This window comes from Phyllostomus hastatus, unplaced genomic scaffold (assembly GCF_019186645.2).
Source record: "Phyllostomus hastatus isolate PE091 unplaced genomic scaffold, TTU_PhHast_1.1 phas_contig_209, whole genome shotgun sequence".
Lineage (NCBI taxonomy): Eukaryota > Metazoa > Chordata > Mammalia > Chiroptera > Phyllostomidae > Phyllostomus > Phyllostomus hastatus.
The window spans coordinates 21,326,800-21,341,217 of record NW_025333735.1 but is presented as its reverse complement, the minus strand read 5'-3'; the positions used below and the strand labels follow the sequence as shown (position 1 = coordinate 21,341,217).

The following is a 14,418-nucleotide window of genomic DNA, read 5'->3' as shown; positions in this document are numbered from 1 at the left end:
TCCCACCAAACTTAGGATTGTGTATACCTCTGAGTAATGCTAAATGGGCCCCTTGATTACAATAATGGTGGCTATTTTCCGTCCCTCACATGGCCGTGCTAACAGTCCTGCTGTGATGTAACTTTGATTTCATGCCTTTGAAGGGTGGCTAATGCTACAAAGATCGCTTTGTATGAGACCCCCACTGGTTGGAAGTTTTTTGGGAATTTGATGGATGCAGGCAAACTGTCCCTTTGTGGGGAGGAGAGCTTCGGCACCGGTAAGTGCGCAGCAGCCCTGCGCTCCCACTTTTCCTGTAAACACTACCTGCAGTGAAAGCTTAGACTACCAGGGCCGCACTGAAATAGCAGCGGTAGCTGCTGTGTCCTAAATCAAGATACAATTTATTTATAACAACCCTGATGAAGTATACACATTTGAAAAGCAGTGAGCACATTCAGCCAAGGAGGGCTAATTTTACTTTCAGGAGGATCACATCTACCGAGACAGGAAGTTTGGGGGTCTCCTTGGCAGCCTGGTTATTGAGTCTGTGGGGATTAAACAGTGATAAACATATTTTTCTTCACTCAGTGGTCAAGGAAACCTTTATAAATGTTTTCATTTCTGGGAAGAAATATGGTGGAGCAAGTCAGTTTTTCATTTTTATTTAAGGGAAGGTTTCAGCACGGCATTAAATCATTCTCTTTAATAGGCCCAGGTTTTCTGTAGCAAAGAGTTGTGATTTATTGAGGTTAAATGAAGGGAGACCATTAGGGTGGAACTAAGTGATCGAGAACTTAAAACTACGTTCTTGACCATGAGGATGTTTGTGTAAATTGTGGTCCCATGAAGGAGTGCGACGTGGCATGCTTGGGGGATGTCCCAACACCCCCGGACCCCACTTTCTGTGCTCTCCCTCCTGTGTGCCTCTCCAATATTGACCTGAATTCCCACCTCTTATTGCCTCCCCTACTACCCCATCCTACCTACATCAATCTCTCTCTCTTTCCACTTAGGCGTGTGGCCCTTTTCCAGGTGGTAGTCTCCAGCTAGGTTGCCAGGTACTTCAGTGGGTATATTTCTTCTCCACCTATTCTCTGTAACCAATATTTTGAAATAAAAGGACCAATCTTCTTTGTCCTTCAGTAGAGTACTGAAGTACCTACCTCCATTCTTTAGCACAAAAAAGATCAAAATCTAGCATTCTGTGAGCCTTGCCATTGAGTTATAGTTTGTGTGAAGTTAAACAGAATAGAATGTAGATTTTATTTCTTTTCCTACAAGTCCTAGGGTAGGGTGGAGGTTTTGAGACATCTATTTACAAAGTTCAGAGTAAATTAACATCCTCCAATCAGTGGCCATACCTCTTAATAATGAATTGGCTTGATAGAATTGGAGGGTATTAAGAAAGATGAATGAATCATGACATTGAACGGTATCCACAAAGAAGACTAGGTGATTTCCCAAGGTTCTAGGTGTTTACTCAGAGAATACAAGGGCACTGCTTAGTCCTTTCCTACCTCATAAAATATGGACAGTGCTACATCACTCCACAGGATGCTGGATGGTTAGCCAATGAACCTGTAATGTGGTATTCTCCCATGCAGTCTCCCCTAGTGTTACCCAGTGCAAGCTTGGTACCAGTTATTCTTCTTCATGCATGAAGCTGTCTTCGAAGGCAGGCACCATGTCTAAATCTTTGTTTTCTAATCCCATGTACCTATTTCAAATGCTGAGGCTAATGAAAGAGGATAGTCTAGAACAAGGCTTCTCAGGGTGTTTGGAAGGATGCTAGTTTCAGGAGAGTGTTCTGAGTTCAGTGAAGACTGGGAAACTTGCAAACACCTCTCTGTCTTGGCGCTTCACAATGATGTTCACATCTGAAGTTTCCAAGACATTCTAGTGTAAGAAATCCTGTTCATAAGTTTTATCTAAACATAGGTAACTGCTTATCTATTTTTTATTGTATATCTAGTAACATTTTGCTCCACAGATGCATGTGGGAATCACTTGTCAAGGTAGGTCAGAGCCTGGAGCCCACTAGGCGTCCCTGCATTGACTGGCTGGGAACATGCCTGAAGGCAGGACAGCACATGCCGCTCCCCTCTCATGTGACAGGCCTTCAAACGCTGGAAGGCAGCCCTCAGGTCCTCTCTGCTGCAGGCCACCTCACTTCACATTATTTCTATACCCAGCACCAGTGGCTAGATGCTTCCAAGTTCACCACAGCTCCTCTTAGAAAATCATGTCCAGAACTGAACGCAGGTCCTCCAGGGCTGACTGGACAGGTAAAGAATAGAGTGGGATGATTGCTTCCAGAGAACTGGGCTCTCTACTTTGCTTGATATAACTTTCATTTATGTTAGCTTTTAGGACATTTTATAATACTCCTTGGCCCATATCATGTTGTAGATCATTAAACTCCTTTAGGTTTTTACTCAGGAGCATTGGTCAAGAAAAGTCCCCCATGTTACATTGTGGAATTGATTTTAAACCCAAGTATTAGACTTTAAATTATTCCTTGTTAAAGTTTTTTCTTGTTTATTTATTTATTACCCCACTCAGCAAATACTGAGTGTCAACCATCATTCTATCTTCCTTTAGATATCTTTTTTTTTTTACACACAGAGAGATTTCATCATGAGAAGAATCCACAGACTCTCTCTCTTTGGAAAAAAAGAAGATTGTACTGTACAATTTCTGAGATAACAGCTTAGAAACCAGACTGGATAGCCATGGGTCTCCACTGCCGTGAATTAGTGCAGCTGAACTTACTTAATTTAGCTTCTGATCTCCTAACTTAATAGAAGAGTTAATTTCTACCTGCTAGGTCCCTTGATGGCAATTGTCTTTAAAAATATGTTTTTTTTTTAAAGAAAGATTTTATTTATTTATTTTCAGAGATGGGGGAAGGGAGGATTTTCAGAGATGAAAGAAGGGAGGGAGAAAGAGAAGGAGAAAAACATTGATGTGTCATCTCTCACACTTCCCCAACTGGGGACTGCAACCCAGGCATGTTCCCTGACCAGGAATTGGACTGGTGACCTTTGGTTAGCAGGCCAGTGCTCAGTCCACTGAGCCACACCAGCCAGGGCATCTACCAGTTCCCTTACAGAGTTTCTCAGGGTTGACATTGGTGATTCTGCATGCTCTGAAATGTTTGCATTCTGTAGCTTAATTGAGTATGGATCAGTTATTTTTGCATTTTTTTTCAGGTGAGAACAGAGACAATTTCTCAGCAAAGCCCCCCTAACCTGATTTTTGGCTCTCATGGCATCATAGACTCTCCTTTGTCACATGTATTGCAGCTGTAATTTTACAGTTATTTATGATTACTTGATTAATGTTGGCTCCATGAGGACAGGAGCCACATGTGTTTTATTCTCCACCACATTCCCAGAGCTTCCTGTAAAGCCCAACACATAATGGTGCTCAGCAAACACTTGCTGAATGAACCAGAGAACACACTGTTCGCTTGGCACCCTCTACTGAGACAAACAGAATCCTGGTGTCAGAAAGGAGAGGACTCTAAAAGTCTCCCAATTAATTTCTTATGTGTTGCTGGAATCGTAAGTGGCCAGTCAGTGCTCTTCTGCTTAAACACCCACCTCAGTGGAGAGTCCCCACCTCACCTCTTGCAGCAGTTTGCAACTTTTATGGGGACTCACCGTCATTCACCATTACTCACACTTTAAAGTCCCAAGTTGGGGACCCAAGGTCTGTGTGAGAAAAGATGAGCTTTTATAAAAGAAAAAGGGAAGTTTACTTGCCAAGAGGTGCAAAGGAGTTAGACTTTAGAATAAATAGCTCACCAAATACAACAAACCACTAGCATTTAAAAGCCAAGCCACAATATTACTAATGTTACCAACTATACATTAGTCTGTTTATGTTGGAGAAACAGCAGCTGTCTCATGTGATTATTATAGCCACCAAGGCTGGGACACTTCCCCCGACATTAGCATTACAGAGACCAGGTGTAAAGGTGTGTGTGTGTTTTTTTTTTTTTGTTAAGGACTCAGAAATGTACACTAGTACTAGACAGCATGAACCTGTTATTTCTGGTTGATCTCATAGTACAAAGTTGTTTTCCCCCCTAACTGGATGATCACATACATGTTTATATACAACAGAGGAGTTCAGAGTGGTCAGTTCTGTCTCACCTTGAACTTATTTGGAAATTGGGAAGGAAATAAAGTGAAGTCATAGAATAGAATAGAATAGAATAGAATAGAATAGAATAGAATAGAATAGAATGGAATAGGAAAGAATATCACTGCTTTTGAAACTCTTCCTCAAAAAATGGGGCTTTGGGAAAAAGCTTAGGAAACCGAGTTGAAGATCAACTTGATATCCTGTGGAAATATGCCAGTAAATTGTGACCTGGTCAGGTCTAGAAGTCAGCAGCAGCTTTCCCTGTCCCATCGTTAAAAGGCTCCAGTGATGATGCATCATACAGGAGCACTAACTTGAAGAAGTGCAGCAGCATTCATGCTTTACAAATTTCTTTTAATTTTAACCTCTATGAAAAGACCTTCATATTTGTATCTCTTTTCATCAGTTCATTGCTCAGATGGTTATTGAGCCTCAACTGTGTCCCAGATGCTAGGTTACGCTCTGGGGATACAGTGTTGTCCTGGTGGAGGGCTCTGTGGAGTCCATATTTGGGGAGGGAAGTCAGATCCCGGCTGGTTGTTACAAGTGTGCAAAATGATGGGCAAAGTACAGGGTGCTCTGGGAGCTTTATACTCAGGGCACCTAACTTGTTTCTGTGGTGTAGAGGATCAGATTTTCTACCTAGTTCTCTGCCCATTTTCATTTGCTTATCTCTTAAGTATATTTTCTTGTAGGTAAAGCCACCCCCCATCTCTGGAGATCTCCTAGAGAGAATACCCCAATAGAACTAGGCTAATACCCTAATTATAACTAAGTTAAACTGTTACCTGCACATCTGTCTCCCTCATCTGTATGTCTGTGCTCAGCTGTGAGGGCAAGGAATACGTGTCACTAGTCTCGGTATTGTCTCATGTGCTTGGAACATGGAAGGCACTAATTCATATTTGTTGAGTAAAAGATGGAGTTTGGGTTAAGACACACTTCCTGCTCGTCAGCTTACTACCTTTCTTCAAAGGAAGCAAAGTTCCAGGGGCAGTCCCAATGCAGTGCGGGATTCATTGCTAAATGGAAAGTCTGAGGGCGAGTGAGAGGAGCCCCTGAGGGCTGGTATGATCTGGAAAAGGCTTCCTGAGGAGCTTACCTGGCGTTTCAGAGTGAAGTCCTTTGTTCAGTAAAAACCAAAGAGGACAGGACTGTGGGCCCAGCAGGTCACTGAACCACCCAGCCAGTCAGCTTGGGGTCTGACATTCTTTGGGTAAAACGTTATTGAGAGCTGACTGTATGCCAGGCACCAGCCAGGAACGCAACTCGTAGTCTAGGGTCAGAGAGGAACACACAGGCTGCGATAGAATATGGGTGAGCACAAAGGGCGAGAAGGAAGGCATCTTGCATGAAGAGTGAAGTTTAAAGTAATTGCAGAAGATGTTAGCCAGGTATATGTGGGGTAGAAATTTCCAGGCAGAGAGAATGGCCTGTGTGGGAAACTTTGGGAGAGAGAAAAATGGGCCAAGAGACAGAGAGAAAGACAGAAAGACGCTACAGCTTTCAGAGAACTCCATGTAGCATTTTTAGCTGCCACATCCCCATCTGTAGGCCTGTTGCCTAGAAGGGGCAAGAGCCGGGTCCCTCCTGAGATGCCCAGACTTGTCAATGGAACCTAATCCCCAAACCCTTAGCTCTTGGCTCCCTCAGCAAGGGTTGACATTTTTCTTGGCTGAGGCCCAGAACATGCCCTGACTGAGCTGAGTTTATACTTATCACAAGGTGCTGATTAGGCCGAAGTAAAGTGACAGGTGGTTGGAGATGCTGAAAGAGCAGAATTCCTATGTACTCAGTTGGTCCCTGAGCTGGACCAAGCACGAAAAGAGCTGTGCAAAACCCGCAGCCACCTTTGTGTCCGCCACAACCAGTGGTGCTGCTGACAGTGCTCCCCCTTTTCCACAGTTAAGCGAACTTGGCTTTGTTTACTTTGTTTTTGTTTTTGTTTTCTTTTTTCCATTAAAAAGCATTTCAGTAACTTGCATTTACAATAGGAAAATTAGATAAGGAAGAAGAGAAAATTATTGCAATCCTACTGCCCAGAGAAAAGAGCACATTGGACTGTATTCTTTCATTTTCTTCCCTAATATGTACAATTAAAGAACATTATTTTTGGAAACTTAATCAGATAATGGAAAACTTAAATTTTTCCTAAGAGGTTTTTTATTTGTTCCCTTATTCATAATGGTATCTTGCATTTACATGGTACTTACCAGTTTACAAAACATTTCCACTCTCTATCAGAGTAATGTCTTACAATTGTATGCGAAAGGTGGCTTTATCCCCATTTTATAGTTGAAGAAACTGAGGCTTTGAAAAGTTAAGTGACTTGTCCAAATTTCAACAGCTTCCAGATAACAAGAGCCTCAGATTTAGGTTTTCTGACTCAAGTATAAAGTGTCTCCCATTGAACTGCAACTCCCACAATTGTGAAAACAATGGCTTTAGAGACACACATATCATTGCCTTTTTTTCACTAGTAACTTGTCATCATTCCTGTGAACCCTAAAGAAAATACAGTTTACCCAGACATCCTGAGTATGAGTTAGAGTTAGAGCTTTGATACATCCAAAGTGATTAGTGAGATTAATCAGAATTTCCAATAGACCAAATGAGGATCATGCAAATGGAGTAGAATATTTGTTTATGTTATCCAAGGCAGGCATTTTGTTTATAATGGTAGATGTGTGATTGAATTATCTTCAAGTAACTTGATCTGAGTTGGGTATGATGTTTAGATTTTATTTTTATTTCCACATGAAAGAAAGCTAAATTCTTTATTCAGAGTCAGAAGAGCACAAAGGAACATGACCCCTGTACTCTCAGTCTAGCCTAAACATAAATAAATAAATAAATAAATAAATAAATAAATAAATAAATAAATAAATAAAAAGGAAGGAAGGAAGTAAAAAACCTCAAGGGTGCACAGACGAATAATTTCAACTTACATGCCTCTATGATGAATTCCAAGTGCAGTGGGGAAGCTGCCAGGGTCTTGCTTCCCGGGAAGAGCTCTCGCCAAAACATATCATCCTTTGCAAAATCTTGATGAGTCGGAGAGCTAACTTTTTCTTCCTTGAAAGAGTAGTAAAGGCAAATAAAAATCCATAGATAATAAAATTAAGTAACATTTCCAAAATATGTTATATAAAACACTAAAAGTCTTGCTTAATATCTCTAGTTTTGCCAGCATTCAGGTTTTAAGAACTATTATTTCTGAAACCAGTAACTTACTAAAAAGAAAATCTTTTGAAAGAAAAAGTTGGTGTATTTTTATGAATCAGTAGAAAAAATGTTGGAGTAGATTAATTAATTGATTAGCTTACTCATGAACTTCTTTACAATTAGCTATCTATACCATATTCCATGTACAATGTTAGTTAGCAGACTTAGTTACAAAGATAAAAATAAGAGATGCTTCCAAGAAATATTTGGTTGATGGGGTGAAAGACTCATAAATAAATGGCTGAGGCTCAAGGAGAATGGACTTTTACCAGATATCTTGAGCAGGTCACTATAGGAGAAGAGAGAGAAAGTAGCTCATAACTGCCTAGGGAAGCTGGGAGCTTGTCTCAAAGACAAGAAGCTACTTGAGCTGGGTGTCAAAGGATGAAGAGGGGAAGGGTGCCCACTACCTAGCCAGCATTGTGCTAGATACTTTGGCAGTTCTAAGAGAAATAAGACCCAGTGGAGAGTCAAGAAAGACAGGCACATAAATAATTCAAGGCATGATAATATGAAAGCACTATTAGAGAGAGAGTGTATGGAGTCCTATTCAAAATTAGAAGGTAGAGTTCAGCATTGTCTGCTATTTTTTTTTAGAATAAGGAAGTTAATGGCAAAAAATGAGGGTTTTGTTCTACATCAGGCTCTTGGTAAAGCATCTCTGTGCATAAGAGCACATCTAAAGGAGTCAATTTGTTATTTTGGGTAAAGATTTTAGCAAGGAACTTACTAGGAGACAGATGTGCTGTAGCTTATTTAACCAAGTTCCTATTGATTGAAGAAAGATGTCTTAAAATTGGAGGAGCTGGATGGACAAGTAGGTCCATTTTCAAGGCTTTAATAATTTTTGCCAGATTGCTTGCTCTCCAGGAGGATCATGCCCTCCCAGCAGCAGCATGTGGGAAGCCCACTTCCCTTACCCCTCCCCGGATACTAGGTGTTGTCATTTTTAAATCTGTGGCTATTTGTCAAGCAAGTAGCAGTTTCTTATTGTGGTTTTAACTTCATCTTCTCAAAAACAATGCCAGATATTTATCATATTAATTGGGAACCCTGCATTTTTTTCTTTAGTGAATTGCATACTTATATCCTTGGCCTGTTTTTCTGTTGAGGTTTTGCTTTTTTCTAGTTAATAGGTAAGGATTTTTTTCTATACTGCAGATATTAAATGTCTACTTTATATTGCAAATGTGTTTTTTAAAGTTTGCAAATGACCTTTTAATTTTTTCTGTAGTAGCTTTGCTGATAGAAATGCTATTTATTTATTTATATATTTATTGTTGTTCAGTTACAGTTGTCCCACCTTTTTCCTCATTGTTCTCCCCTCCCCCCACTCCCACAGTCAATCCCCCTCATTGTCTGGAAATGCTAATTTTTAAGAAGACAAATACATTGTTTTTTTCCTTTATGAATTCTGAATTTATATATATTAATCACACCCAAGATTTGTAAAAAAGCATTTATATATATATTTTAGTGTTTAAAGGTTTCCAGTTTTTACATTTGAATGTCATCTATCTAGATTATTTTTGTGTGTTTTATAGAGAAAAAAACCTGAATTGTTTTCAACTATTTAGCTAGTTAACCAAATACTATTTAAAAAATAATTTGTTCCTTTCCTACAGCCATGAAGTGGCATCTTTTTCATATACTCAAGTCTCATACAGCTTTAGGTCTCTTTATAGGTGTTTCATTTTGTTCCATTATGCTACCAGATTATTTTAATTATTAAAATTTATAATGATCATATTCTCTGCTGTTTATTTAAGATTTCTTTTTCCCCACTCACATTAATACTTTATTATTGATATATCAAGTTGCACCAAATTAGTCAACTGACATTTTAATTGGCATTTGCCTTGAAGTTTTAAATTACTTTGGGAAGCATTGACTTCTTTTCAGTATTCTGTTGCTTTATTTAATGTGTGATTCTTTCCATGTATTCAAGTTCCTCAGTAGAATGTTATGACTTCTTTGGCTGGATCTACATGTTTACCGTTGAGTTTATTCCCAAGTATTTTGGAGAAATCACATTTCTCACAGCTGCTTGCTCTCCCCCCACCAGGTTCTGACCACATCCGGGAGAAGGATGGACTCTGGGCCGTCCTCGCATGGCTCTCCATCCTAGCCACTCGTAAACAGAGCGTGGAGGACATTCTCAAGGAGCACTGGCAGAAGTACGGACGGAACTTCTTCACCAGGTCAGTCCCAGCCTGGTTTGGGTGTGAGGTAGGGTGGGGCAGTGGGCAGGGAGAATTCTTGTGCACACCAATTCTTTCCTGTCTTACGGACCATGAAACTCCGGTTCATCCAGCCTCTGCCAAGTGGGGATTTTTAAAATAATCAGGTTGGGGTCATAATGAAGTCAGCCTTTATGTCATCCATAAAGAATGAGGCTTACAAAATTTAGTTAATATTATTCAAAAGAATGAATGTTTTTTAAGCCTTTTAAGTGTACCTATCAGGTGGACATGATAACAGCATTGGATTTAAATTCAGAAAAAAATGGATTCAAATTTCATTTCTGCCCCTCAGTAGATTGGGAAGTCATTTAACCTCTCTCTGTACTCAGTTTCCTTATATGTAGAAATGGGAATAACAGTCCACCTATGGAGTGAATTAAATGAAATATGAACCTGAAAATGTGTGATAAACTTGGGGGCACTAAAAGTATGGAAACTTTTTTTCTGAAATTATGGAAATGACTATGCTTAGTCCAAATTAACTTTTCTGACTCCTTAAAATAGGTCCCCAAAGGCTGTGTACTTGTCAATACTTTGTCAATACTTCATTCATTGATTCAACAAATATTGACTGTGTACCTGTTTTCCACCAGGCACTGGGGATTCAGTAGTGGGCAAAATACTTCAAATACTTAGTAATTCTTCTTTACTATGCATACTTCTATTTTTTAAGCACCTTTTTTTTTTTTACCAGTAGTGTTTTTCATTAATTCTAATTTGCCTTTCCCCCTAGTAAGTGTAAAAATCTAACAGAATTTCTCCTGGACCTCAGTACCCTAATTAAGGAACAGAAATATGAAAAAAACATACTTTAGGTAAATTGTTTATCTGTAAAAACTATATAGTTGTAATTTCCCTGGACCTCAGTTGCCTTTTCTATAAAATAGGTGAGTTCAAATAGGGAATTGAAAAAATATATCACAGATTTAATAGTCCATGTTCTCTGGATTGTCAAGAAAGAATTCAATCTTAAGCAACTTGACCTCCTTCATGAGAATTCTTTTCTCAACTTTGGACAAGTTCATTGTTCTCTTCTTCCTTTGAGTTAATTCTTTTGTGGAAGGTATAAGTAATAACTGCCACATGGTAGCCCTGGGAACCAAGGCAAGAATCTGTACTTTCTAAGAACCAGAAAAACCTGGTAATTTAGAACAGCAGTCGTGAACTCTCTAGAGCATAGAGAATCATGAAAGCAGAACCACTTCTGTTTTTGTGCTCAGTGGCATCACTAGCACCTAACTCACAGTTGACACTGCAGATATGCTTTGAGTAGACAAATGAATGAGTTAACAAGGAACCAGTTGCCAAGGTGGAATAATGTTGGGAGGGGTTGTTCAGAGAAAGGGTCTCTCTTGAATGCGTTAAAAGTCTATCTAAAAACTATTTTAACAGTTTTTATTAATTTCAAATAACTGCTAAGCAACTCTTGCAATAAATGTTGCAAATAAGTTCTTAGAACCTGCATTGATTGCTGGTTAAGCCTACACTGTGCCCTCTGTTGATGGAACAGAAGTTCTAGGCATGCTTGCACACATTGCTTCGTGTCGACCTCAGAACAGTGATTGATAAGGCAGCTGAGATCCTGAGAGATGAAGCAACTTGCCCATGGTCAGTCGCACAGTCAGTAAGCAATAGAGGCTGGATTCATAGCTTGTCCTGTCTGATTCTAAAGCCCAGATTCTTTCCATTATACCCCTCTGTGCCTAGGATTTATAGAACATTTCCCCTGAACACCCAGAGGTCACAGATGTAAAGCACAAACACCTGGTTGTAATTTCTGGCTCTTTATCATTTTAACTGGGGGAAAGAACTGACTCCAAGATGAAGGGGACTGCTGTCCTTGATTCATAGAATCCTGGAGCCAGAATGGGTCGGCCTCCATTCCCTGGTATTTCTCATGTCTCAGAGGTATCATGTTGCACATATCATATTTGTTCTGCTATTGCAAATAAATACAGACTCTGCTATCCTGAGCCTCTACAAAAAAACTCTCCTAAGAAGGTGTGTCCTGCTAGGTCAAAAAAAGCATCCTGGAAGAATCTTTAACCTCCTGAGAAACAAGTCAAGAATAATTCTTGAAAGAAGAATAGTAGTCATAGACTTCCATTTCTGATGCACTTTTTTTTTCTTGTCCCTTTTGCAACTACACCAGGTTACCTTTGTCAGGGTGAACCCAAAGCAATTTGGATTAAACTCGCCTGTCACTGAAAAGACAGAAGTGTCTCAGATGTAAAGAGTTAGGGTTTGGCTCGTTCCTCTGGCCAGTGACGACTTGGCCTCACTTTAGGAAGCTCCTGTGGAGACTGGGACTCTCCTTCACCAAAAGCTCAGCCGCCTCAGGCAGGTCCCTGCCTGGGACCTGTGCCAGCACTTATCCCACAGAAGCTCCAGGAGTCTGAAAGAGACGTTGCCTGAGTCATGTGCTTCTTTATGCAGAGTTCCCAAGAGATAACACTGCTTTTAATTCTACCTCCTCAGGATGTGATGGTTAAACGTTAGATAGTATCTCTCTCAAAAGCCTTTGAAGCTTCTTAGGGCTTTATTCTGTAGAAAAGCCAAGATGGGATTTTTCTGCTTATTCAGAATCTCCTAACCCTTCCCCGAAATCCTCCAATCCCTTCCTTTTATCCTTGGCCTGCTCCATTCCCAGGGACTGACAGGCTGTCTTTTTGCCAGCTTCTTCTGAAGTTAGCTGGTCTTGGGACAGGGCCAGACAAATGATGAAGAAAGTACTGATGTGCGTTGGTGGGATCTGAAGTCGGCCTGTGGGTCTCAGCTTCGTGACTTCTTCCAGGTATGATTACGAGGAGGTGGAGGCTGAGGGTGCAAACAAAATGATGAAAGACTTGGAGGCCCTGATATCCGACCGCTCCTTCGTGGGGAAACAGTTCTCAGTGGGTGACAAAGCTTACACCGTGGAGAAGGTTGATAACTTTGAATACAGTGATCCAGTGGATGGAAGCATTTCAAGAAATCAGGTAGGAACAGATTTCTGTGGGTGTGGGAGAGACTCCTCAGAGCTCCAACTCTGAAATACCAAGGAGAAAAGAAAAAGGCCTCATGGTCATTTCTCTCTTGCTGCCCTGTGTTGCCAGGGTAGCTGTTCTCAGCTGGCTTTCTGCCGAATCACACGTGATTTGCGTGTGTACTCACAGGGGAAATGGTTTATGCCCTGGTTCCTTGCACTCCCCTATGCCCTCATTCTGCAATTCTTAGGCTAGAGTCCAGAGAGATTTTCATACCCTCACAGGGGTGTCCAGCCTGTGGCCCACAGGCCACATGTGACTTAGAATGGCTATGAATGTGGCCCAACACAAAATCATACATTTACTTAAAACATTATGAGATTTTTTTGTGATTACGTGTTGCAATGTATTTAATGTGTGGCCCAAGACAATTCTTCTTCTTCCAGTGTGGCCCAGAGACGCCAAAGGTTGGACACCCCTGCATCATATGCAGGATGTTGTGTGTGAGTGTGCAGGAAGGAGCCCTGGAATCTAGAGAAAAAGAACTGCTGCATTAGGTATCAACCTCCCTCTTTTCTCTCAAGAGGTTAGCGCAGAAAGCCAGTGTGAGAGGCACTGTTATACACTAATAGTTGTAATTTCTAAAAAAAAAAAAAAGAAGAAGAAGAAAGAAAGAAAGAAAGAAAAAGTAGCTCTGGCTGGATGACTCAGTTGGGTGGAGCATCATCCCATGTGCTAAAAGTCTGTGAGTTCAATTCCCAGTCAGGGCACACACCTAGTTGCGAGTTCAATCCCAGGTCAGGGCCTGGATGGGAGTCAACTGATCGATGTTTCTCTGTCTCTGTCTTTTTCTCTCTTTCTGTGCTTTCTCTCTCCCTCTTCCTTTCTCTCTAAAATCAATAAACATATCCTCAGGTGAGGATTTTAAAAAAAGAAGCAGAAATAGATAAGCCATTCACAGGAGCATTAGCTGTTATTATCTGCAGCTTGTGACTTACAGCCAACCCTGACTTCACGGCTGAGGACCTGGACCAGGTCTGGGTGGGGACGTGCTATGAGCTCGCTGAGGACCAAGGCCACAGGCTGTGTCAGCTCTTCTCCAGGCTTCTCACCGACACGCAGGGCCCACGGTCCTCTCTCCTCTGGTTCTGTTGTTGTTATCATCACAGAATGGACTCGTCTGTAATAATTGAGAAATAGATAGTAAAGAGGAAGTTGCAGATTCTGTTATAGCTTTCCAGTTTGCTTTTCCCTGATAGGTCCAGATTTTTGGACTGGTTCTTCTCAAGGCATCTGACAGGCTCTGGAGGAACTGGGGTGTGGGGTTTATTTAAAATCTCTCTCCGGAGAGCAGGTAGTGGATGGAGCATTGTCATAACTACCCTCAGTGCTCGGTGTTTCCCTTTTTCAAAACTCTAACACAGTGGCTTTTCTTCTTTATGCCTTTTCACCATCTGTGAGAACTTTGGGTCCAGTATAGGTGATTGTAAGTTATGTCTGAGATAATTAGAAAAAGAGAGGCCTGGGGTGAAGGAGGAGGGGTGGGTGTAGAAAAGGGAAGGGTGGGGCCCAGGGGAAGGCAGAGCAGAACAGAGCAGAAGTTTTTGTAGTACAGCCCTCACAGAGAGAATGGACATTTAGGAAAAGTCTCCAACCTTGCCCTGCCTCCAGCAGTTGGCTAGGGGGTAGGAGGGCAGTGGAGGGGTGCGGGGTTGGGGGTTGCCACGAGCATGGTCCGGTGTCTGCGCTCTGTGAGGAAGAGGTCAGCAGCTCCGAGTTCTTTAATAAGAAAGTCTGAGGATTGATTGATTGCTTTTAGAGAGGGAGAGGAAGGAAGAGTCAGAGAGGGA

The 14,418-nt window shown here is 41.1% G+C and overlaps 1 protein-coding gene across 1 annotated transcript in view; it reads left to right on the top strand.

Moving 5' to 3' along the window:
- The window catches only part of PGM1 (phosphoglucomutase 1), a 57,001-nt gene that overhangs the window by 38,226 nt on the left and 4,357 nt on the right, over positions 1-14,418 (top strand). Inside the window, exons 7-9 of the mRNA XM_045835479.1 lie at positions 144-259; positions 9,425-9,560; positions 12,397-12,580. Of these exons, the coding sequence (XP_045691435.1) occupies positions 144-259; positions 9,425-9,560; positions 12,397-12,580 (436 nt within the window). The remainder of the gene's footprint in view (positions 1-143; positions 260-9,424; positions 9,561-12,396; positions 12,581-14,418) is intronic.